At 44.8% G+C, this 25,827-nt stretch overlaps 1 protein-coding gene across 1 annotated transcript in view; it reads left to right on the plus strand.

The window, feature by feature from the left end:
• Positions 1-25,827, plus strand: part of LOC8035399 (ATP-binding cassette sub-family G member 1-like) — a 58,094-nt gene that overhangs the window by 17,404 nt on the left and 14,863 nt on the right. Inside the window, exons 5-11 of the mRNA XM_040503620.2 lie at positions 2,496-2,641; positions 3,339-3,462; positions 4,240-4,354; positions 10,247-10,392; positions 11,463-11,564; positions 17,052-17,220; positions 18,514-18,614. Of these exons, the coding sequence (XP_040359554.2) occupies positions 2,496-2,641; positions 3,339-3,462; positions 4,240-4,354; positions 10,247-10,392; positions 11,463-11,564; positions 17,052-17,220; positions 18,514-18,614 (903 nt within the window). The remainder of the gene's footprint in view (positions 1-2,495; positions 2,642-3,338; positions 3,463-4,239; positions 4,355-10,246; positions 10,393-11,462; positions 11,565-17,051; positions 17,221-18,513; positions 18,615-25,827) is intronic.

The following is a 25,827-nucleotide window of genomic DNA, read 5'->3' on the forward strand; positions in this document are numbered from 1 at the left end:
GAAAAAAAAAACATCTCGATTTTTTTCGCATTTAAACTATTTTGAGACGTGCTCTTTAGCGACACTCTACTACTGTGGTCTTTTTCTTCACCTTGAAAGTTTCTTAATTTTTCCTCACCAGAGTCCCTGGTTTTTCATTATAATGCATTTTTGTTTTCTTTCCTTTTTTTTGGGGGGGGGGGGGGGAGGGAGGAAAGAGGGCTGGACATTTTAATTAGGACACATGAGTCGGGCGGCATGTTTTTTTTTTATTAATCTCCGTTATTATGTATACTATTTTCTTATCTCTCATTTTGTATGTATTTCTCTGCGTTTAAAAACGTTAGAGGGAGACCTCTAAGGACATGTGAGCTTCAGACCTATTTGCTTTTATTTCAGTAGTCGTCCGGGCAACTCGGGGAGCGCACGGCTCGTAGATCCATCGACACGGAAGATCCAATGAGTGGAAAGATCCAATTGCTCACGTGACAGGCAATGTCCATCGAGGCGAAATGTCCAATTGAGACAGGATGTCCAACGAGTCTGAATATCCAACGAGATGGAAGACCCAAACAGGTCTGAAGGTCTACTGAGGCTGGATACCCAATGCGGCAAACGTGGATACGTAGGGTATTATTGTGCTGTACAGTTTGACAAGCTAGAACTTTAAGCAACAAAATGGTAAAAGTAAGTTTACAATCCGCAGTTCTGTAGATATATTTCTTCGTGACTTTGCTCTTTGTGAATAAACAGGTGGTGATGAAAATCATCCCTGAAATAAAGTTTACCTGAGAGATTCGCGCAATTTTCTGACGAATTTAAAATAAATATTCATGATGTCTTGGCCTCGGTTATCGACAAAAATATATGTCCCATTTAAAACGAGCCAAGCTTTTAAAAAAAAGCAGACTTCTCTACACGATGAAACCAACTGTGCATAGCTTGCAAGCACCTTCAGGAAGCTCAAGTATTTATTTGTGGAACCTAATCAATTAATTACGACAGATTTTCGAACTTTCTGCTGTCACACTCCTTTGCTAGTAGTTATTTTTTTATTATTATTATTGAAACGGTTCGTTGAGGCTCTGCAAAGTTGAGGCTGCAGTTGAGGCTTCGCGAAGTTGCACGTCTTTTTTCTTCTTCTTTTTTTTTTTAGCAGTTGTAGGTGTTTCGCAAAATTAGAGAGAAGTTCAATCAAGACGAAGAAAGCAAAACACAAACAGGGGGCAGAGACAGACATGCACAAGCTTCCGTCTCGATTGGACATTCCGTCTCGATGGATGTTCTGTCACGGTGGACGTTCAGGCCTGGTTGGATCCTCCGTTTCGTTAAACAACTGCTGAACAATTTGAAGAAAAATTGACGCGGAACTTCGCGGAGACTCCACTGCAGAAAGCCCGATATTGATGTAAGAAACACGTTTTATCTCGGTTATTGTTTTATGAATAAATTTCGTGGCAAAAAGGAAAAGGCTAGGGCAGTAATTAGGCTTCAAGTATAAAATGTAAACACATACAACAATGAGTGGTTCGTGCATACCGGACTAGCTGTTTACTCAAAAGCGCTACGGAGGCGAAGCTTCGTAGAGTGATAGCAAGGTTGCCGCTTTCGGCTTGCGGCACCTTTCTTTAAGTCTTCAAAAGGTGACAACATGAACAAGATAAATGTATTCACTTTATGCGTTACTAAGCGTATACTTCAATAACTGTTAAGTAGCCCCTGTGAACACACCAATGCTCGTAATTCTGTTTACGTAACTGCAGACGTCCTGGTAGGGGGCAGCATGATCACTGGTGTATGAGTGAAACGTAGCAATTTCTGCGTGGAGCCTCTCGGTCCTTGCCGAGATGGAGCTTGATGTTGATCTTGCCGCGACGAGCGGCTCCATAAGAAGATCCTGGATACTATTCTATGTGGCGTGCTGCGCAACCTGGAGGAATTCAGGTGATAGTGAAGACAAAGGCTATCTTTGTCTCCACTACAATCGTCGAGCACGTTCAAATTCGAAAGCCAAACGTCGGACGCCGGCGTTCTGCGTTCGAAGGAGTCGACGAGCGCAATGAAGACAATGGCTGCTAGCATATGGTCTACCCACTAATCATTCCAATCAGAGCTCGGCGTTCTGACGCCCCCCTTTCTCTCGTTTCCTCCTCTCGCTCAGTTTCTCGCCGCATACGCATAAGGCAATAAAGACGTCAACCTAATCGTGATGCCTCTTTCATGCGTGATTTACTGTGTCTGTATTGACCTTTTCTTATGCACGTGAAAGCTGCATGTGGTGATTGTTGCTTGTAAACGTGTTGCTCGTAAAAAAACATCATGAAGGGGCTTCGGAGATTGTCCGCATCCTATTTGCAGAGTGTTCACCAGGATACTATGGATATTCTTGTGACTCCCTTGAAGTTTTAGCCCTGGATTACTATGACTCACACTCTCATGAGTGTTGAATTTTGTAGTGCATACTATCACATTATGCTGGAAACGCTTAGTCATTGTAAACAAAAAGTATTTTCTAGGTTCAGCGGTCAGTGCGAGAGTGGGGGCTCGTCGAATGCTGCCACACGAGAACGGAAAACTTGTCTGGTGGTGAAAAGAAGCGTCTCGCCATTGCGCAAGAACTGGTCAGCAACCCCGCTGTGATATTTCTGGATGAGCCAACGAGGTGGGTGTTTAAGAAACCTATGAACGTACGACCTTCAATTCAAAACACATACCGTCGGTGTCCTTCCGCTGTAGTGATGCAACGACGGAAAAGTATTTTTGCTAACCACATATCTCCTTTATGTTATGGAGTCGAGCAGTCGCCAAGTGCGAACCCACTTACAAATGTGTATTTTAATCTTTCTTTAAAGCAGGTTACCTAGAGTCAGAACCGGCGAATCTTTTTATTCTTTACGCCATCCGAACCTTTTGCGTTATATTGCACTGAAGTCTCTCTAACCAGTCGAGTGAATGAGAAGGACGATCGCTATCTTGCTCCTATTCGTCATTCAATCTCAGCGGCAAAAGAGGGAGCTCATTTTATTTCTCTCTTAGCTGGAAGGAATTTGTCCAGCTAATAATCTTGACTTGTCGAGGAAGTATCGTGCTAATTTCCAAGAGTTAATACACCGCACTCATTATCACCTTAAATATACTGAACGTCTCACATAAAACAAGAATTGTTACAATTAACTGCAAGAATATGGAATGCTTGCTTACGGCCTTAGGGAGAAAGTCTCTTTTCTCCGTATTCAGACATAGAATGACGAACAATTATAATCGAACCTTCATTGTAATGGCTCTCAGCAGCAGTAATATTAACAAAATTTTATGAACGTTATTAAACCTATGTCTTTTTCTTTCTCTTTACATTACAGTGGCTTAGATAACGTTTCAAGTTTAATGTGCGTTCAAGTTCTAAAAGGCCTTGCGCGAAACGGCCACACGGTCGTATGCTCCCTGCAGGCACCCAGCGCCAAACTCTTCTCTCACTTTGACATGGTAAGATCTGCAAACGACAGTTCATACCTCAGAGGGTACGCCCAGTAATTCGAAGCTCCGGTCGATTTAACACTCTTCAAAGTCCTCGTATTTTGGTGATCTTTTTTGGGGGCAAATAGAGTTATTTTTAGTTACCTGTCTCCACGCATGGATACCTATGAGTGATCACCACAAGTTGGTCTACGTCCTTCTCTTGAAGTCAGACCAAGCAGAACACATTTCTTTGCGGAAACACGTCGCCTCGGAACACCGCTCCTGCCGCTACATAATTAAAAGAAAGTAAAAATGCCGAAAGCCTCGTTCAAAATATTTTAGTTTTTGAAAGATATTGACAAGAAAGGCATATTTCTTACGTGTGTTTAGAATAGCAGCCGTCGGGATATTAAAACCACAGCTGTTGGCTATAAGCCACCGGCATATTAAGACCAATGCCACAGGTCATATATTTCAGAATGTTAATCATAGTAGAGCTATAAATTATATTAAAAATATTTCTTTTATATTTTATTAGAAATTTACCAGTAGCATCGAGTGCATTCAATCGAATAGTGTCTTCTTCACGCAATTATTTGAATTAACGACACACTGTCAGTAGTTTTGCTTCTTGGCTATTATGATTATCTCTGTAGATTTCAATGACTGGCTTTTCGGTTCAACCCCACTTAGGATTTTTTTCGTAAATGTACTGCTTTTGTAGACCTCAGATTAAATCGTACCGTGTCATTTGTGATCGTTTTTGTTTAATAATTTATATCTCGCTCTCAAACAATCTTTCAGCTTTACATGTTATCTGAAGGGTGCTGCATCTACAACGGACACGTCAGCAATCTCTTGGGATTCTTATCTCAGCATCACCTGAATTGTCCTGAATACCACAATCCTGCTGATTACAGTAAGTTCGCTCAAACCGTTTATGTGTTGTGGCTGTTGTTGTTGTTTCTTTGCGCTCAGCGTTTTACGTGTCAAAAAGATCAAAACGTAGCCGCCTGCATTCGCTTTGTACGAGCTTGGTTATGAGGGGGAATCTCGATGCCTTGAAGATCACAAATATGTTGAAATAAAAGTCACTAATACGACACCGGCTCTTCCAGAAAGAACACTTGGCGGAATTTCGAGACATGTTCCCAGCTAAGCCTATCACTTGGGAAATTCCTTTGTCTCCTTCTCTCAGTCTGTTCTTTGTTCAATTATTTTCAAAAAGGCGAGTCATTTCGCCTATTTCAAAAACTTTAGCGGCAATCTTGTGTAGTATTATAATTTTACTTTGTAAAAACAGAATACAGCCCGGCTTGCACTAACGTGCTACAAGCAACGATTTATTAGAAACCCGTTACGTAATCTAAACAAATTTAAGGCTTTGCTAACAGAAATCAACAGTGCATACCTATTTATTTATTTGAGTACCCTAAAGGCACGAAGGCATTACACAAGGGAGTGGGACAAACAAATATATCGTACAATCAGGTATATACAAATACTGTAAGCAAGGTACTGAAAACATTAAAAACGTAAATAAGTTATGGTATTATAGAACAAAGCAAACAAAGAGGCTATAATATTAACACAAATAAGCAGTCACCGCATCTTCAATAAATCAAAGGATAGTATGTTTACTAAATGTGCAGAAAGGTAACTTTATTCGGAGGACGTCCTGGGGATGAATGAGTTGTAACAAGCTGAACCATCGTCATGAAGAATTCCAACTTTAAATTGATGATCTACGTAATGTGAATTAAAAGCTGAATTTAGCTTGGGTTTGTCTCTCAGTGAAGTATTAAAATGATAAATTTTATAAAAAAGATACAGACGAAATTTGTTTAGGCGTAATGAAAAAGGACGAGCTTATAAACTAGTTTTTATTGCTGAGACACTAGCTGCGTGATGATAGTGAATATAAAACAGGCGGCCGGGATACTGTAAGGCCTCAAGGTCAGCCAGTAGCAGTTTGGAACGGACAAGAGTTTGACTCATTATAATAGTTTTAAAGACAGTGAGGCTAACCTAGAATATCCGCTTAAGTACCCAGGCATAGAATTACCGTTAAAGATAATGTGATCAGTATCCGTTTTCCATGACACGTCAGAAGTGATGCGAACACCAAGGTACTTGTAGCAACTTACAGATTCAAGAGGTCATATCAGAAATTTAGTAGATAGAAGATGTAGAGATTGAACGGAGAAATTTTCATAACTTTTACATTTGTTAGTATTAAGAGACATTCGCCACAAGTCACACCATTCAGCTACCGCTTGTAAGTCCTTCTGAAGGAGCGCGATTTCAGTATTTTTAGTAATTTCACTAAAAATTAGTCAATAATAGATGAAGATACACACAATTCATTAGTTTTAGGATAGAGGAACGCGCAACTGAGTTCTGTTGCTTTTTTTTCTGAAAACCGCAATAATCCTCGCTTTAAAAAATAAAAAAAAAAGCGAGGAAGGAGAAGCATATGAGTAAGCAGATAGTACAAAGACATACAGTGCTGATTGTACTAACTCCATAGCGTTCTCTAAAGCCGCATTCTTAGTGCTCGCGAATCACACAAAAGACGCGGAGTTCGCCGCGGATACATCTCAGGCATGTTCCAAGCACGTTCGCTTCGTGAATTTATACGCTTCCAACATGTCCGCAGACAGTCTGGTTACGACCGATGCAGACGGCACTCATTACAAGTAATCGAATTACTTGTACTCGAGTCCTTTTATGGGTAATTTTGTAATCATTTGAATACACGTAGTAAGGAACGATGACGAGAATAATAAGAGCACTTTTGGAAGTACTAAAATCAGTTGTAACCCTTACAAAATTATTTTTCTTCCTTGTTTTAATGGTGCCCTTTGCTTCTACGAGTTTCCCTACTGAGGCATCGTAGAACCAAGTCTCCGACAGGAGGCTGGTGTTACCGAAATCGCTTAGATTAAGAAGATTAGCGGCCGATGACTCGGTGATTCTGATCCAATAATGGACAGTTCGAAAGACCCGTTTTCCAGCCGGCAGAAAAATCGGAGGTAATCGGATAAGTAAAGATTACTTTTTCAAGTAATTGATTACTTTTTGTTAGTAACGTTCGTACAAGGAAGGGACAAGCCTCAGACTATCTACTCTATGACGTATTAACACTGCGACCGCGGCAGTACAGTTCAATTATGCAAAGCATAAAAGCAAATAACAAGACGAGTTGTTTTTTGTTTTGTTTTCTACGAGATTTTTCAATTTTTGTCTAGCTCTTTGCACTGTATCTATCCTTCCTCAAATTATGTCAGGCATAAAGCTTTTTCTACTTGAAATGAATTGAGAAAAGTGACGTGCTACGATGCACCGTTTCACTACGACGAACCGCACAAGACGCCACGCGTCATCGAAGCCAATTACAATGTCCCGTGGGTGTTGCGGGACTTCCTAATCGCGTAGTCTCTTGAAAAGTTTACAGCGCTGGATTGCCTGGGTGAAACAGCCGTCCGTGACGGTCCGTTGCATGGGTAAAACAAAGCTTAATCTCCGCTTTTTTTTAGACTCCATAGAGAGCAACGCACCAGTTACAAGTGAAGCAACTACAAACTGATTGTTTGAAATAAACGATAATGGGGTGATTGTAAAAACATCTCATTTTCGCTCCGTAGCCAGTGAGATTGCTGCCTCAGCCCAGTGTTGTACACGTTCCTCAAAAAAGAGGAACGAAAGCTCGTTCCTCGTTTTTTCTGATTTTTGGAACCCGTTCCCGTTACAAGTTACATCTAGGAAAAAGGAACTCGTTCCCGTTAGTTAAAAAAAATGGAACGTATCGTTACATTTTTTACTCATACTGAGCCATTATTTCTTAAATTCAACATCATGAGGATTGCCAGTGTATACGAGTACCGTTTGCTATGTTCTTATTTATTTTCGACCGCTGAGTTTGCTTCTTTTTTGTCTAATGTATCCCATCTGACAAAACGTGAATCCTTCATCCTTGTCAGACGCAGAGAGTTCTGGAACGTGCCTCATTTTCGTACAAATTATGCACTCCAATCTATTGCGCATAACCTGCCTTCATTACTTAACAAGTTCCTTATAGACCACAATGATATTCACTGTTTAACAAAAAAAGATGTACGTGTTTGTTTTGTTTAGTCAAAGTGTATTCTGTAGTACTTGTTTTTTTTATAATGCCCTGTAAGTGCAGGGGCACCAGGCCCAGTCAAGCTACCTCATGGAAGCTTTTTGTCTGGTGCCCTCAGCACAATATTGCTGAAAATAAATATTACTTACTTACTTACTTACTTACTTACTTACATATACGTCACATTTGAATTTGGGTACTTATAAGTACCCAAATTCAAATGTGACGTATATGTAACGATACGTTCCATTTTTTTTAACTAACGGGAACGAGTTCCTTTTTCCTAGATGTAACTTGTAACGGGAACGCGTTCCAAAAATCAGAAGGAACGAGAAAAGGGAAAAGGGAAAAAGAAAGAAAAAAGGGTGTCAAAAGGTGTATTCTTACACCCGTTGTCCCATATAATACACTCCATAATTTCAAATTGACGTACAGTGCCCTACTGTCGAACAGAGGGCTCGAAATTTTACGAGGGGCTTGAGAGCCGTGCGGTATAACATTTTAAATAGCTGAAGTACGTATCAAAGACCACATAAGGAAAACACCGAGTTTTTACAGTAGGGCCAAGAAACCCCGGAATATTTTTTTTCGTGTTCAGTAAAACGTACATTATATATTTTAATAAGTTTTACCACACGGCTATCAAGCCCCTCGTAAAATTTCGGGGCGTCTGTTCGTTTGTAGGGCGCTGTATGCCGAAGTGAAGTTTCGGGGTGTATTATATGGGACAAAGGGTGTAAGCATACACCTTTTGACACCCTTTTTTCTTGAGAGTGTACTATATTTGGTATAGTAAGTATAGTTAAAAATCTCAGCTTTTAATCATATTGATGTTTGTAGTGGACGATTTAGACGAGCCGAATTTACTTTTACCCTACATTGTACGAGCGTTTTACAGCAACCTCACACGTTTCAATTGAGCAAAGTCCCTTGTTCGAACCTAGCAACAGTTACTTCTCGATATTGCTGTCTGCAAGACGAGCAAGTCGAGGAGAGGGTAGGGCTTTTGAAGGGTCAGTCTTAAAAACTACAAATACTTCTTTGTAAGGTTGGCTTTGTTGTTCATTTTGAAGGCGGGGGGGGGGGGGGGGGGGGGGGGGGACAAGAGAAGAAATAATTTTTTTTTGTGTATCTTTTAAGTTACCAATGTTCGGGGTACAAGGTTGCGTTCGATGTCTGGCAGTCTGTGATCTTTTTGTAACTGTAGGTCTCGTTATGGAAGTTCACAAGTGGCTGTAGTCGGCCTTAGATTTCTGGGCGTGTGAGGATTCGTGGAACCAAAGAAACTAGCTGAGCTTGAAACAACCCTCTTTCTTTGTCCTTTCCTACGACTAAAAGCCTTGCTTTTCTACCGACGTTTCGGGCACTCAAAAAAGAATCATTGTCCACCAGCTCTCCTGCACCCGAAACTGTTAGCAAGCGAAGACCACACAAAATAATTCATAAGATTAGTAGCCAAAAAAGTAGCGAGATCCTGCACATCGTAAAGATATTGTTTTTGTACTTTCAATATTTCCCTTTCGAAACAAAATAAAAATTACCCCACTGGACAAAAAAAGGAACGCCGTTACTCTTTCCGTTCCAGTAAAAATGTAACGCGTTCCCGTTCCAGTTCCAGCGATGCAAAATGGAACAGCGGCGTTTCTTCGTTCCTCCTAAAAGGAACGCCGTTCCGTACAACACTGTTTCAGCCACGTCGTAAAATGAATCACAAAGCATGAAGCGTGGACGTAATATATATGCCTTGCGTTTTTTAAGCTGTCATTAGTGACTTTTAGTAAACCTCTACCGTGCTCCGCGTGCCGGACTACCGCGGAGCCTTTGAAGTATGGTTTTAAGCGCATGCCTAGTGATACACAGCGCCGTGCATAGAAAGGGTTTGGCAGAGCCATGGCGTGCACCATACGCAGATAGAGAGCTTGGCATGCAGTCTTGGCCAACAAGAAGCCAAAAAGAATCCCCCAGCCGTGGTGGCGACAAACAGTTTCCATAAGAGCATAAGGGTTAAATGTAGTAACTTTGCATGGCTGAAGATAGGGTGTACGTGATGTTTCGCTTATGCTCATGCAAAAAGATAAGAAACGAATGTGGTGCTCGAACTCTGTTTTGCTCGGACAGAGTGTGGCAGCTCGGACGGCAGATTCCCGGCTCTCGGCGCCTGGTGTACGGATTATGACTATCATCCCGCTAGTCGCGCTTTTCCACGTTGATTTAGGATGACCGTGATGGAAACACCTGCACCATATATTCAGTCACCGAGAGTTACTCCGATGCACTTATCAAGTTTGTTTCTCGCGACCACGGCCAGGGTATTATTTCCGGCTTCTAATTGGCCACATCCGAATTTGTGAAGATGCCCTGGAGCACGCCCAGCCCGCTTTCGGCCAATAGCATCTCCTCATTTGCCTCCTATGCTCCTATCCTACGCCTATCTAAGCTCTCTGTATGCACGGCTCCTATCCTATGCCTATCTAAGCTCGTTGTATGATGCCACGACCGCGGGTTCGCGCGCTTAAAAGCACGCTTCAAATGTTCCTGTAGTGCGATCCGCGGAGCACGTGAACGGTCTGCTGAAAAGTCCCTTTAACTATAGCAAGTAAGAATTACCGATCTAAATATTGCGTAGTTTTTCTTTTTTTGCATTGTTTTTTTGCTTAGAGCTGACCTGCTGCTCGTGTATTTCAGTTGCGGAGGTGGCGGCCGGAGCCCATGGCAACCACGCAGGAAAACTGGCCAGTCATTTCACCTTGCCTCCGCCTCCGCCCGCCCCGTCTGACGCCAGAAAAACAGAGTTCGAGACCAAGTACGGAGGACGAATCATGAGTACACAGGTTCAAATACCACTTGGAACTCATTCGGTGAAAAAGACACCAGATGCGGAAAGTGAAAGCTCGAGAGCGTAGACCGGTCACACCGCTAATGCGTCATACTAAATGAAGTCCGCGCACACCTCCTGAGGCATGTTCCTTTCATGTATCACATTGGTCATAGAAAAACCATCTGCGGATATGTCCGAGGCTTACATATGTATGAATCGCTTCAAACATTCTTGTTTTGCGTCCGCGAATAATTCTGTCATCATCTCCATAGTCAATACCGTGTCATTTGTATGACGTATAGAGCAGGGTGGCTGCAACTTAAAAGGGTCTACGCAAAAAAAAAACAACAAAAAAAAAAACAACAGAATTTTGGGCTCATAATGTTGGAATTGCCTTCGTGCTCACACCATTGCCCCTCATGTCTTTACGGTCATTCGTACAGATTTAAAACCGCCGTGCGTCTTCGTATATTACAAGTCACTGAAACGGTAAATCACTAAGATATAACTAAGAAACTCTTAAGTGACTACGAAGTAAACGAAGTTTAGATGTAAAAGTAAAGTATGCGATGTGACACTGAACATGACGTGAAGACGTAAAAAGGCCTAATCGATGTAACCAACGCAAACTTAATGGTTGGGGTGTGGCGAGTCCCCAGGGTCCAGTGAGACAGCATTATTATTCGTATTTTTATTAGTAGCAGGATCATCAGTATTATGGTTATTATTATTATTATTAATGCTATTATTGTAAGTATTACTATTATTAGAAAACAAGCCACGCACTGTTTTTCTAAAGCTCACATACTATATTCGAAAATATTTTCTTTCTTGGGGGGGGGGGGGGGGGGGAGGAAAAGGACATTAAGCATGCTGTTGTTACTGAGGTGAGTGTCATATCAGCATAAGGAATTTTTGTTCTGGCGGTTGAATACGCGCAGTCCAGGATTAAACGCCGGCGGAAGCTTGCATTTCTAGATGATCGATACATTCGCACTTGAACAGTATAGTTTCCAATTACGTGGTTACCTAAGAGCTACCTAACCTTCAACATTCAATGTGTTTTGTTGTTGTTTTTTTCAGGAAAAAAAGAAAGTTTACTCTGCTCATTCGTGTAAAGTGAGTCAGTTCTATCAGTTTCGAATTCTCCTAAAACGCTGCTGGCTCTCAACGACAAGAAACAGGGTGAGTCAATCATCGTCCCTCAACTCGTTCTAAAATGCTATTACCCACCATTTCTTTTTTAAGTATTCCACAAATTGTGATTGTTCGTTGCTATTGTTAATAATGTTCATTTCTTTCAGTTTTACTTTTTTCTGTGTATCTGCTCCCTTCCTTTTTAATGCCTACAGTCCCAGACAGTACGTTTTATGAATACATCAATAAATAGGTACACAAACAGAAAATGATCTGAACTTTGTGAAGTCCCTGAGAGCAGAGCGCAACGCGACGAGCTTGCAGCACCAAATCTTGATATTACTTTGATTGTAATAAACCAACTAGGAGGGTACGTTCGTGGCTATTTGGGCTGGGCGTCGAATAAAATTTCCATTCAGATTAGTCGTTATCCTTTAATCAAATATTTAATCAATTAATCGGTCTCGTTCATTTCTATGCATATATATATATATATATATATTATTTGTTTTGCTGCATATGTAATAAACGGCGCAATATAAAATTTTGACTATAAATCAACCTCGATGTGCAGTTAAAAAAAGTGAAAGCCGTTTACAACTCCCTGTAACGCCGAATTAGAGCGCAGCTCTTGAGGAGGAGGAGGGAAGGGCCCTGGGGGGGGGTTCAACTAACCAGGGGGGTCACGTGACCTTGGGGGGTCACGTGACCTTGGGGGTCACGTGACCCCCAAATGCCGATGATGTCACCACTGACGTCACTGATGACGTCATCAGTGACAATGACGATACGGTTACCGATGACGTCATTAGTGACGTCACTGATGACTTCACCAGTGATGATGACGATGACGATGTGGATGCCGGTGACGACATCAGTGACGTCACTGATGACGTCATCAGTGATGATTACGATGACGATGCGGATGTCGGCAACGTCATCAGTGATGATGACGATGACGATGCGGATGCCGGTGACGTCATCAGTGATGATGACGATGACGATGCGGATGCTGGTGACGTCATCAGTGACGATGACGATGACGATGTGGATGCCGGTGACGACATCAGTGAGGATGACGATGACGATGTAGAGGCCGGTGACGTCATCAGTGACGATGACGTCATTGGGGGGTCACGCGACATCGGCGGGGGTCACGTGACCTCAGGGGAGTCACGTGGCTTCGGGGGGTCACGTGACCTTGGGGGGGTCACGTGCCCCCCACGAGGTCACGTGACCCCGGTGGGGGGCTCGCGCGGTGCATTATGGGACATTTCCCATGATGCACCGGGGTCACGTGACCTCGGGGGGTCACGTGCCCCCCCCACGGGGTCACGTGACCCGGTGGGGGGCTCGCGCGGTGCATTATGGGACATTTCTCATGATGCACCGCGCGGTTACGCCGACGCCGACGCCGACGCTGCTCAAGCCGGAAACGGGCCCCTAAGAGCTGCGCTCTAAAACAGTTCAAAGAGACTCACTCTCAAAGGATATTATTTTATCTGCATGAGGCAAAGATGTTCGTTGATAGTATCTGGCAAGAGCGACCTCCTTCGACTATTCGTAATAGTTTCTGCTAAACTAAACGGACATTCGAGGGGCATTTAAGTAGCCGGGACATGTGCAACCTTCCGGACTCGTCTGTAGTTACAAATCTCTCCCCTACAGTTTACGCTAGAGTAAGCTTTTACCTAAAGGTTGCCCTTATACGGCTGCACTCTTCCACGCCTGCGTGGTGAAGGCGTTTAATTTTTTTTTTTTTTACTTTCTTTTCGTTCGTCAAACCTTTACCGATTAAGCGGTTAAAACCATGTAATCGCGATTAAAGCAATAATCGATGAATCGGTAGGCTAATCTATCAATTTCCCATCCCTAGTGGCTATCGAGCTTAAAGGAAAATTTACTTCACTGGCAAAACTATGGTCACGGACAGATTAAGGCCGCGCTCACACTACTCACATATCATACAAAAGACAGCCCTCAGACACTCTATCCATCGTGTTTGTCCACTTTATGTTCACGCTCGTTGGATCGCGATTCGTTCTTCGGTGTTCTATTGGCTAATGAAATAGTCGAGCCATGTTCCGAGTACCTTAAAATGTCAGCTTTATACAGACTTCAAGTAAGGAGCCTGATGGGTGAATACAGCCAAGTTGTGAATTCGTAATACCCGCACGTGGGATTACTTGAATCAGCTCAGTCGGTAAGAAGGTGGCCTGTAGCTCGCCTGGATGGTCAGGCAGCCTCAGAACCCGAAGGGGACGCATTTTGTTTTCCACTGAGACGACAGGATACCTGGATCGCGAAAGCCCTCCTTATCAACTAAGGTGGCTTTGTGGAATGCAGAAGGGCAAGGTGCTGCCGGTATGAGTGATTAGAAAAAACAAACGCAAAAATCCAAACATATCATGAGCATAAAAAAGAGCAGCGTTCTCGTTTTCCCGTGTGTACAAGATAGGGGTCTCTTTCAACGCGAGTCCTTCCTGGACAAAGTGCCAAGCTTTATTTCGGCTCTGAACGTAATTTTGTGTTGTTTTTACAGGAGGCTGCATTTCGTTTATGTTTCGCATTGCGTGAGATCCAACTTTTATTTATTTTTTCTTTATTGTGTATTTTTGTGCAAAAACAAAAACATGGCAAATGTGCTCATACTTGCCATGTTTTTTTTTTCGCAATGACGTTGGTGACGTATAGTTGTTTTCTGCTGCTTTGCCTTCCTTTGGCCTTGGCTGTTGCTCCATTTTCTTTCTATTTTCCTCTTCTCATGCCCCGACACGACGCGTTCCTTAACCAATCATTCTCGCTTACGTTACCCACTATAGTGACTGAGAACTTCATAAAGGCGGTGTGGCTCATTATCTTCGCGTTCGTTGCCATTCGTCCTTCCTCGTTCTTATCGTCCCTAATGCCGCAATCTCGTGGGCCGACGGACGGAAATGGAACGCTCAGAACTCGCCGCGCACTGCTTTTCTTGCGATAAATTCCATCGGTAAATATGGAGCGTGTTTTTGAAGACAAGGCCTGAGCATGACGTCCTCTTCGGTGGACTACCGGCCCGCCCCAAGCGGCAAACAGACTGAAGCTTGACGAGAGTAGCCGCAAAGCGGCCAACGCCTCTGTCTAGGCGGCGTCGCGTACTATACTCGTTTTCACCCCAAAAACAGTAGAAAAAAAAAAGTCCGGCTTTTTGCGCAGTATTACTGATTTCCTCCTTTATGTAGATAACCAAGATATATATGTAGGTGCATTTTAGATTAGATGCATGCTACCTTATCAACACGTACACGCTTCAAACATCAAGAGCATTGCTTCTTCCTCCAACAACCAAATCCTGTAAGAACTACCTACTTCCCACGGCGAATGAACGATGTGCAAAACTTTTTTTTTTTTTTTTGAGGTGGAAGCCGCTTCCAAATCACACTTGTGCCTATCTCAAATACTCTACTCAAGATACTGTATTTCAATTACTTTTGGTAGCAATTTGGTGTCTTCCAAATACATTTGATTGAGAGTTTTTGCTTCTCTATCTTAATTACATTTCTCGCTATCTTGTACTCACTATCTCAAAAACATTTTTCAATAAAAAAAATATATTGGTCGTGGGGGATATTTTACTTGAACACTCCAGCGCAAAGCCGAACCGATTGCTAACGTAAAGTGGAGCGGGAGGCCGAATATTAAACAGGGAATAAGCCAGGACAAAAGACGCTGACTCGAAATGCCAACAAAAGAAGACATGGAAGGAAGTGAAAAGAAGGCACCAAAGAAGAACAGGGTCACTTACGTTATCCCCAAGACAACTTGAAGGCGAAAGCCCGAGCGCCGATTCATTAAAGAGAGACATGATTTACGGATGTGGAGGTACCCGGGCGGAGGGGTACCCCGTCTGACTACTGAACGATAGGTTGTTCGACGCCAGCCGAGGAACAAGTGCGAAAAGTCTTTTTGCGGGAATATAGCGCCGCCACCGACTCTGGCACAAGTAACGCCATCTCGGGGTTCAGTGACGAACCGTGGATTTTGGTACCTTTCGTGTCGCCGGTTTTCGTACCTTTCGTGTCTCGACGTGTTTTCGCTCATGGACTTTGAAGATCGACTGAACGATAAGACATATAAAACTTTCACCTTAAAAAAAAAATTTTTTTGCAGCGGAGCTGTTTATGGCTAGGTTTCCTTTCCTTCCGCTCTCCCGAAGTGGCGTTCCCGTCGCGCGTGTCTACTTTCCGCCGGGTGCCAGTCCCTTCGTGCGTGTCTAGTCTCCTTCGGCTCCTCGGGGCGGGTCTGTGCCGTCTGCTAACCAGCTTCGCTGGTCATCCACCTTTACAGAGTGGAATGGCTCATGATTTTATTTTTGCTTTTTTTTATGTTTGACCCCGCTGAGGCCAATATGCCAATTACTTTTAGGAACTGTCTCTGGTCGAACCCTGATAGCCCGGCCCTTTCATGAGCACAGAGATTGTAACACCAATATAGGAAACAAGCTACGAGCAGGATGAGCTCTAAATTGCAAACGGAGAGTCCTCTCAAAGATATACGCCTTTCTGAACGGGCTCTTGGAGCATTGTGTGGCGAAGATGATAAAAATGTCAACAACCACAAGCAAGACAGCAGCGCTCCTCTGTGTCCCCTTCTACCTTTATTATTGAAGTTTCGTGATATTTGATTGCAGCGTTCGGGGTATTCAACTCGAAGAAGGCGCGACAAATGCCATGCCCACTATACCTGAGCCCTTCGCAATATTTACTTAATTCTTTTGCGTATATAACTTTCCTTAACGTGCACTTCAGATATAGTGACTACGACACCTTGTGAAACGGTACGTTCAATGTGTGAATTAAAAAAAAAACCAGAGCATTCCGATTTTAGCGATGTGACTAGGTAGAGTACGCTCTTGTTGTTCATTTGTCCGAAAAAAATAATATTTTAACATGCACCAGCAATCACACTACTCTGCTGGGGCTGCGCCTCTACTGGGGTTGCATAGAATTTCGCTGGAATTTTGTATTTGTTCTTGCATTTGCTACTTTAAGATGAAGTGTTCTAGAGTCACTGAAGTCGAAACAAATTACGCCATGCCGAAGTATCTTCAAAAGTAATTTAATTACATTTCTAAATATTTCTACTCTACTGAAGATACTTCCCAAGGAAAGTAACTTTAGTAGTAATTTAAATACTTTATAAAGCAGGAATTTAGTAACTTATATTAAATATGTATGTCGAGTATTTTGTCCAACCTGCTCCAAATCCACCGAGAAAATTCCCCTTTTAGTTTGTGACTACGGGTGATGTTTATTTTTTTTTTTTTGGTGGGGGGTTCTTGTGGGTATTGTTTTTTGTACCATTACTCGATAAGAAAGCGTTCGCCTGAAACATTTTGTTTTAGTTTTTGTCCCTTCCGTCCGCATGTTGTTCTTCAAACTATATGCGTTCAAGAGATAATTGGTTAGTGCTCCGAGTGTGAGGCAGGGCAGTATGCATCCAGCAGCTTCTCAGAGTCAATGACGATACCCGTGTTTTGTGTTGCGCGGATGCCAGGTCGCGGCGCCGCTTCGATTTGCCGGGTACGTGGCCTTCGCCATCCTCCTCATCGCCCTCTTCTACAACATCGGGAGGAAGGCGACAATGGTCATCCACACCGCCAAGATGTACTTCACTGTCATTGCCATACTCTACTTCCAGTCGCTGATTCCGACCGTAATTGTATGTGAGTTACACTTATTTTCTTTCTTCCCGCAAAACCATAAAATTGAGCAGTCGAAAGGAAGTGTGTTTCCGTAGAAAATGAGAAAGACGAAGAGATTTGACATATATTTTGGTTAGGGCTCGGGTTTGCTAAAGTCCAAAGACATATTGCGAGCTTTTTTAGAGTCAATCAAGCTGCATCATAAGTGCATCGACATGGCGTTTGTTGTATTTGGGAATTTTCTATCCTCGGCTAAAGCAATCACGCGCAGAAAGAAATAAACGCAGGATTATTGAGCACATTTCTACACTTTTACAAGAAGCTGCAACTATACTGCCCCGAAAAGCACTTAGAACGTCGACAAGCGGATTTACTTTAATTTGTTTAAATAATTTGAGAAGAGCGAGCAGTACTGCACCCAAACAAGTCATATCATACGGTCTTAGTGGTAAAAAAAAACAGGCTATTTTCCTTGAGATTGAGAATGTAGGGGTATTTGACTTCCTACCGATTATTTTTTTATTTGAAGAAACTAGTTATATAAAAATGCAGCAATATAAACCCGGGCAAAGGGAAGTGAGAATCATAGCGTGTGGGTATCGCGCGTTTTTTCTGTTGTTTTTTTCTTTTTCTTTGTTGCCATGATGTCGCTGCATTACATAAATGTCACAATAAAAAAAAGTCGATTAATTATTTTCTAGAGTGCAACGCGCTTGGTCAGTACTCAGAAACTTCTAAAAGTATCAAATTTACAATTATAAAAAAAGTATTTCAACATTTACTGAATGGGGCACAAATAAGTTGTCATACAACGCTCTCAAGAGGCATAAAGGGTGATTCACACACTTGCGTTGAGTCCAACCGCGTGTGACTGCAATCGGGTTTTAAGTCTCTTACGACCGCGCCGCTCAGGAGCAATGGCGGTTGTGACTTAAAACTCGGTTATTATAGCAATCCATAGAAGGATTAACGCCGCAATCCGCTGCAGTAGCACTCAATCAGACTCACGTACTTGTGTGAACCAGCGTTTAGAATACGCCACACGCAAACACTGATCTTGCATGAAAGCATATGATATCACGTAAAGCTCTGGAACATATATCTACATTTTTGTTTTGCACTAGAAAAATAATAAATTATACAACATGAGATTTTGAGTTGGGAACAATTTTTTCATGAATCCCGAAGTTTCAAGCATATTTTATGCAGTGTTTTGTATACTGAACAAAAAAGAAAGATATATATATATATATATATAATAAACGATCTATTTTGGATAAATTTGTTAATTGAAAGCAACTCGTTTCATTCCAGTTCCTATTGAAGTCTTGGTTCTGCTCAGGGAGAACCGCAACAGTTGGTACAGCATCAACACATACTACTTAGCCAACTACCTCGCCGAACTGCCTTTCCTGGTGAGTGAAGTTGTAGTAAATCGAAGCTGTTGAGAGAGGGAGATGAAGGGAAAGTTGAAAGGTACAGAAATTAACCTGAGCCAATGGCCTAGCGCGTACTCTGCAATCGGGAAGATAGGAGATATAGAAAACTCAAGGCGAATGGGGATACGATTATTAAAATAGTAATTGTAGGTAAGTAAGCAGGCTTTCAGAAGGCTCCTCTTAAAATTCCCGTTTTTGGAAGCAAAACAAATTCAGTAACTTTCGCTTTGGGCACCGGAAAAATACCGTACTTACATTTTCTGCTCAATAATTTGAAAACGTATTCTTTTGTTTTCAAGTCCGGTTTTGGAAAGACAAACATTTTTTTTTTCCTGACCAGCTTCATGGCACATTTTTTGTTGCCCTGTTGTCCTTTCATAGATTGAGAGATTGCTGTTTATTGTTTAGATATTCTTGCGACGCTTTTCTGGCTGGTTCCTTTATCGTCCTAAACAACCGATGCTTCGGGTCTCCCTGAAATGGCAACATAATACATCACACAAGAATAATCTTTAATCAAGTAAGATCGACTCAGATCAAGGTCTCTAAGCTCACTTTTTTGCAGGATAAAGTAACAGCCAAGCATGGTGAGCAATTGAATCCCAGCAAATGTCGAAGCTCACAGTACGATTAGATCTGAGAAAAAAATGGCTGCATGTTTGGTCATTCTGCCAAACGCGTTTAAATGCGATAGGTTTATAGGGTAGGTGGTGCTTAGTTCGGGTGGCGCCCAGGACAGGGTTTTGTATAAAAGCGAATTACGTCACACCACTGTCTCTTTGTGACGCTTCGCGCGCTCCTCTTCAGCACCATCCGGATATAAAGCCTTTAAGGTGAATTTTCTTGGTCACTAAGAAAGTGTAGGAGCGTTTTCTTGCCCATTCCACTCTTTTTCATTCCGCGCGCTTTTTCCAGACCACCTGTTTCTGCTCCTCTCTTTCTTTGCCCATTTTCTCCTCTTTTACTCTTTCCGCTTACGCGGTTTTTCGCACCACTTGCTTCTGCTCCTCTCGTTGCTGCGTGCTTGGTCCGAAGCTCAGCCAGCAGCGCACTAGGCTTCTACATCCGTGACCGGAGTTCAATGCCTAGCACCGATTGCCGTTCTTTGTTTTTTTTTTTTTTTTTTTTTTTTTTTCAATATTGTCACGGGTGGTGACCAGAATGACAATAAATAAACAGGAAGAAATAAACGTTTAATGTGGCGAACTTGTGCCGAAAACAAAAAGGAGAATAGAAAATAATAACAAAGCGTCGCGAGCGTCGAGGTCGGCGAGACAGCGGAGTCGAGCGCTGGGGCGAAACTGACTCGACAAGGTAGTGGGCGGCCTCTTATCTAGAGTGTGTCACTATCTCGAAGATTCGGCGAAAGCGGCTCGAGCGTCGCGTGATCGGGCGAGAATGAACACGCACTTTCTAGAAAACAAAAGCAGGAATAAATGATAGAAGTTACGTGCGGTACATGAATAGACGAGAACTTTCTGGGGGTCCGTGACCGAGCGTTGCTTTCTCAGCCCTGCGCGCGGCATTATCCCCCCCTTTAAAAGTGCATCGTCCCGATGCAGCACAAAAACGGAAAACAAAAAAACAAAAGGACAGCAGAATTGCTAGCCGGAGTTCACAGTCCACAGTTCACTCGTCGACGAGAGTGGAGAGTCCTATCGTTCGTAATACGGCTTCAGCCAGACGACATGCACCACCTCGGGTCGCGGCTGACGTCTCGCAGATGGGCGCGTTCCGTCGGGTAGAACTTCGTAGTTCAGATCAGTGTTGCGGAATGGGCACCCCCATTCCATTCCAATTCCATTCCGGGGAATTAGAGTTTTCGATAATTCAATTCCTTTCAACTCCTAGGAATGGAGACACTGAGCCCATTCCCACTCCTGGAATGGCTAAATCGTTCTATTCCATTCCTTTAATTCCTAAACGTAAAAATTGGCACTTGACAGCTACATTTTGTTGCCGGCATAAGCAGCGTAAAGCTGACATTATCAAATGCAGAGACAATTGCAAAAAAAAAAAAAAAAAATGAAAAAAAAAGAGCAAAATTTCTCAAAAAAGCACTGCTTTTACTAAGCGGACCGCTGGTGGCAGAATATGTTATTTACAATGTACTGCAAACATCGAGAAAGCCCCTTGATATGTCAATGCTTGTTTAAGACATCGGTCTCGCGACCACGTCGCTCGCAACACACAGCAAAACTTAAATCCACTCATTTTCTTTTCTTTTTTTAACTTTTTTTTTGCATTTGACTTTTAAGACATACGCGGCCAGGCGTGTTTGTTTGATAAGACCATAAAAAATATCTAGTTCGTGCGTGGCGCGGGAATAAGCTATATTACTGTATTCTTCAAATACAGCAACACGGCTAGTACACTGCTGGAAGCGACTCCATGCACAGCGGCAGAACACATCCTCTGATAAATTGCAACCTCTGCGGCGCAGCATGAGAGACCGTATAGACCATGTCACGAAACCTGTTCTAAAACGCACAAGTTCATGCTTGCTTTACGAATCTCGATATTTCTTATCATATTCAATTCAATTTTTGGCTGGTTCGCCTTCCCTTTTCCACCCTTCGCATACTCATTCTCGTGTTTCCTCTTCAGACGGCGAATAAAGTTCGATGATATACGCCGACTGCACCGTGTATAGTTTCGTTGCACAAATTTCAGCGTGCAGCTTGTTTATTTTCTTCGCGACTAATGTAGAAAAATGTCTTCTACGGTGCCATGACTCAATATGTATTTATCTTGTCTTCTCGTCCGAATTGTAATGTTCCTCTTCGCGCTGATCGAGTGGCGGGTTCAAGCAGCAGACGGTACCAACCGATTCATTCTTCTACCTCGGTGTCGGTAGTTCGCGTAGTGGCGACGGGTCGGGAAGTCAGCGTTGACAGAGCTCTTCCCATCAAGATACAATTAACGGGGTAATACCACGCCGTTCGAATTGACATTCCCCGTGTTTCCTCATTAGCACCGTCCAACTGACTTCTCACCGCCTCAAGGTCCAGGACAAGGAGCACGAATGCACACCGGACAGCCGAGACGCACGGAAGCCAAAACCTCAGTGGCAGCTAGCACCCAGCTCTCCTTCTCAGTTGCCCTCACAGCAACGGTCGCACCTCGTCTGGCGCGGGACGGTCTTTCTGCGGGTCTAGTCAGTTCGGTCACACCAAGAGCGGCGGAGCGGCGACGATAGTCTACTTCACCTTACGATGGACCTCAACAAACGGCACGAGAGCCATCGAAACCAATCCAGTGCTTTCTGAGTGCTGCGTCACCCTGCAGTCCCGCTCACGGTACTGGATTGCCTAGGGTGACTCGTAGCGTCCGCAGCGGTCCATCGCAAGGTGAAATAAAGTATGCAGAGACTAAAGTCAAGGGAAATGAGCGGGAATCCGCTAGCTTGCTTGTTACCCCAACCCACTAAAACATAAAACACAGAAAACAAGCATCGAAACAAAGACCAATAGGCGGACATACAATACAAATGCAGTACAAAAAACAAGCCTCGGCTGAGCAAAGCGCAAGAGGAGAAGAGGGAAGTGAATCTCGCTTTGGTTGCCGAAGCAAACCCACATTTCGCACTTCAAAGGAGTGCGCACGAATGAACGTGGAAGGCAGCAGGGTTGGCTGCCTGCTAAACAACGCGCCTCGAACTATAAGAAAACAATACCTGATCATCTTTCGACGGCGCCCAAGTCAACGAGTTATCAGAGCTCTGCGAGTTAAGAGTCGCTTCCGCTCCCAGATCTCAGTCTGTGCGCGCGCGTGCATTCTACAAACCGTCGCAACAACAAAAAAAGCATGACAAGAAGTACGATGAGGAGTTGTGCATAGCGGTTGCTTTCTTTGCCGCTCCCTTTTCTTTTGCTTGGTGCGTGGTTTCTTGTTTCGCTCTCGTGTAACGCCATCGAAGCCCGACGCCTGCGCGTCTGTGAAAGGCGCCACGTTACCCCCCTTTCCCCCTTTGCTCTTTGCTTTGACGCTTGTTTTTTTTGTATTGCATTTTGTTGGCGTATAAGTCTGTTAGGGCTCCTCGCGGGCTAGCAGTTTCCCGCTCAGTTTATTTCTGAGCAACTGACTCACTGACTGGCTCGGTCTAGCTGACTGTAAACACTAAAAAAAGAAAAAAAGAAGAACCGTGCCCATTCCATTCCATTCCGGGCAGAAGGCACCTAATTCCATTCCCATTCCATTCCCTTCAACGTTGCCGCCATTGCATTCCCATTCCATTCCGGGTCGTGAAAATGCGGAATGATTCCGGAATCATTCCAACTCCGGAGTGGCAACTCCGCAACACTGGTTCAGATCGCCGAGGCGTCGGATGATCTTGTAGGGCCCAAAGTAGCGCTTCAGCAATTTCTCACTGAGGCCGCGGCGACGGATGGGCGTCCATACCCACACCCTATCTCCGGGCTGGAAGTGGACGTCCCTGCGACGAAGGTTGTAGCGGCCGGCGTCGACGCGTTGCTGGTCTTGAATCAGGAGTCGGGCGAGCTGGCGAACTTCTTCGGCGCGTTGAGCAACCGCCTGGGCGTCGTCGCTCTCGTTGTCAGATGGCTCATGGGGCAGCATGGCGTCCAGCATGGTCGTTACCTTCCGACCATGTACCAGCTGGAAAGGGGTGAATCCAGTGGTCTCTTGAACCGCCGTATTGTAGGCGAACGTGACGTAGGGCAGCACCTCGTCCCACGTCTTGTGCTCTACGTCGACGTACATAGAGATCATATCGGCGATTGTCTTGTTGAGTCGCTCCGTCAGCCCGTTGGTCTGCGGGTGGTACGCAGTTGTACGACGATGGCTGCTGTGACTGAGTCGGAGGATTTCTTGGGTCAGTTGTGCCATGAACGATGATCCGCGATCTGTAATCACAACTTCTGGAGCGCCGTGCCGGAGGACGATGGACTCGATGAAAAACTTGGCAACTTCCACAGCAGTCCCCGAAGGAAGAGCTTTCGTTTCGGCGTACCGTGTGAGATAATCTGTGGCGACGATGATCCAGCGGTTCCCCGACGTCGAAGGCGGAAAAGGACCAAGTAGATCCATTCCGATCTGCTGGAAGGGTGCAGTTGGAGGAGAAATAGGCTGCAGGAGTCCGGCCGGCCTCGTCGGTGGTTTCTTGCGTCGCTGGCACTCGTGGCATGATCGTGTGTATAGGTGGACGGTCTTGGGGAGCTTCGGCCAGTAATACTTTTCACGAATACGGGCCAGTGTCCGGCTGTAACCAAGGTGTCCGGATGTCGGGTCGTCGTGGCAGGCTTGGAAGATCTCCTCTCGAAGGTCATTCGGGATTACCAGCAACCACGGTGTGTTGTTGTCGCCGAAGTTCTCTTTGTAGAGTACACCTTGTCGGATGACGAAGGTCGGCAGTACTCGTGAGAAGACACGTGGCACGGTACTCCTGCCCCCTTCCAGGTGCTCGATTAATGCGCGCAGCTCAGGATCGTCCCGTTGACGTCGTGCCATATCGTCGGTGTTCACTGCTCCTAGGAAGCACTCGTCGTCATTGTCGTCGCTGCAGCCGGAAGGTGTTTCGGCGGGGGCTCTGGACAGGCAGTCGGCGTCGCTGTGCTTGCGGCCTGACTTATAGACCACTGTCATGTTGAACTCCTGTAGTCGAAGACTCCATCGAGCGAGGCGTCCTGACGGGTCCTTCAGGTTCGCAAGCCAGCAGAGCGAGTGGTGGTCCGTGACTACGCGGAACGGGCTCCCGTACAAGTACGGACGAAACTTCGTTATTGCCCAGACGACCGCAAGGCATTCTTTCTCAGTCGTGGAGTAATTTTTCTCCGCCTTTGACAATGTCCGACTTGCGTAGGCGATGACTCGCTCGATGCCTTCTTGCACTTGGACTAGTACTGCGCCCAGTCCCACGTTACTTGCGTCCGTGTGAATTTCTGTTTCCGCATCCTGGTCGAAATGTCCAAGTACAGGAGGAGTCTGGAGTCGTCGTTTCAGTTCGTCGAATGCCTGCTGTTGCTCCTCGGCCCATTCGAACCTCTCGGCGTCTTTCGTGAGATTCGTAAGTGGTGCGGAAATCTTTGCGAAATCCCGAACGAAGCGTCGATAATAGGCACAAAGTCCAAGGAATCTTCGCACGGCCTTCTTATCTGTCGGCACTGGAAATGCCGCGACGGCGCGAGTCTTTTCGGGGTCTGGGCGGACGCCTTCGTTACTAACGACGTGGCCAAGGAACTTCAGTTCGTCATAGGCGAACCGGCATTTTGACGGCTTGAGTGTGAGTCCGGCGGTCTGAATGGCTTGAAGAACAGCTCGGAGTCGTCTCAAGTGCTCGTCGAAGTCAGCTGAAAATACTACGACGTCGTCAAGGTAGACGAGACAACTCTGCCACTTCAGCCCTGCCAGTACGGTGTCCATGACACGCTGGAAAGTTGCTGGCGCCGTGCATAGTCCGAAGGGCATCACCTTGAACTCGTACAGTCCATCCGGCGTGACGAAGGCTGTCTTCTCTCGGTCTCGTTCGTCGACCTCGATTTGCCAGTAGCCGCTCTTCAGGTCCATCGATGAAAAGTATCGAGAGTGGCGCAGCCGGTCTAGAGTGTCGTCGATGCGGGGGAGTGGGTAGACGTCTTTCTTCGTAACCGTGTTGAGCTGCCGGTAGTCCACGCAGAACCGAAGAGTTCCGTCCTTTTTCTTAACCAGCACGACTGGAGAGGCCCATGGACTGCTTGACGGTTGAATTATGTCGTCATTCAGCATCTCTTGAACTTGCTGATGGATCACCTCCCTTTCCTTAGCGGAGACTCTGTACGGCGATCGATGCACAGGGCGCGCGTCGTCCTCGGTAACGATGCGGTGCTTGGCAACCGCGGTCTGGCGCACCTTCGATGACGTCGCAAAGCAGTCGCGGTATTCGGCGAGGAGGTTACCCAGCTGACGCCGTTTAGGGTCCGGAAGCTTAGGGTCAATGTCGAGCTGCGCTGGCGACGTACTGTCTTGCTGGGGCGGCGAGGATTCGTCAGCAATCGCGGTGATTTCGGCGGGGTTTCGGAGTTTCTCGACGTGGCCCACGGCTGCACCTTTCGTGAGGTGTTGCGTTTCGTATCGGAAGTTCGTCACGAGGGCCACAGTCCGCCCATCCTGAAGTTCAGCTACTCCCCTTGCGACGCCTATGCCTCTTCCCAGGAGCAATTGGAGGCTTCCCTCGAGAAGAACTTCGCCACAG

The sequence above is a fragment of the Ixodes scapularis genome, unplaced genomic scaffold (genome assembly GCF_016920785.2).
Source record: "Ixodes scapularis isolate PalLabHiFi unplaced genomic scaffold, ASM1692078v2 PGA_scaffold0__279_contigs__length_252992795, whole genome shotgun sequence".
NCBI lineage: Eukaryota > Metazoa > Arthropoda > Arachnida > Ixodida > Ixodidae > Ixodes > Ixodes scapularis.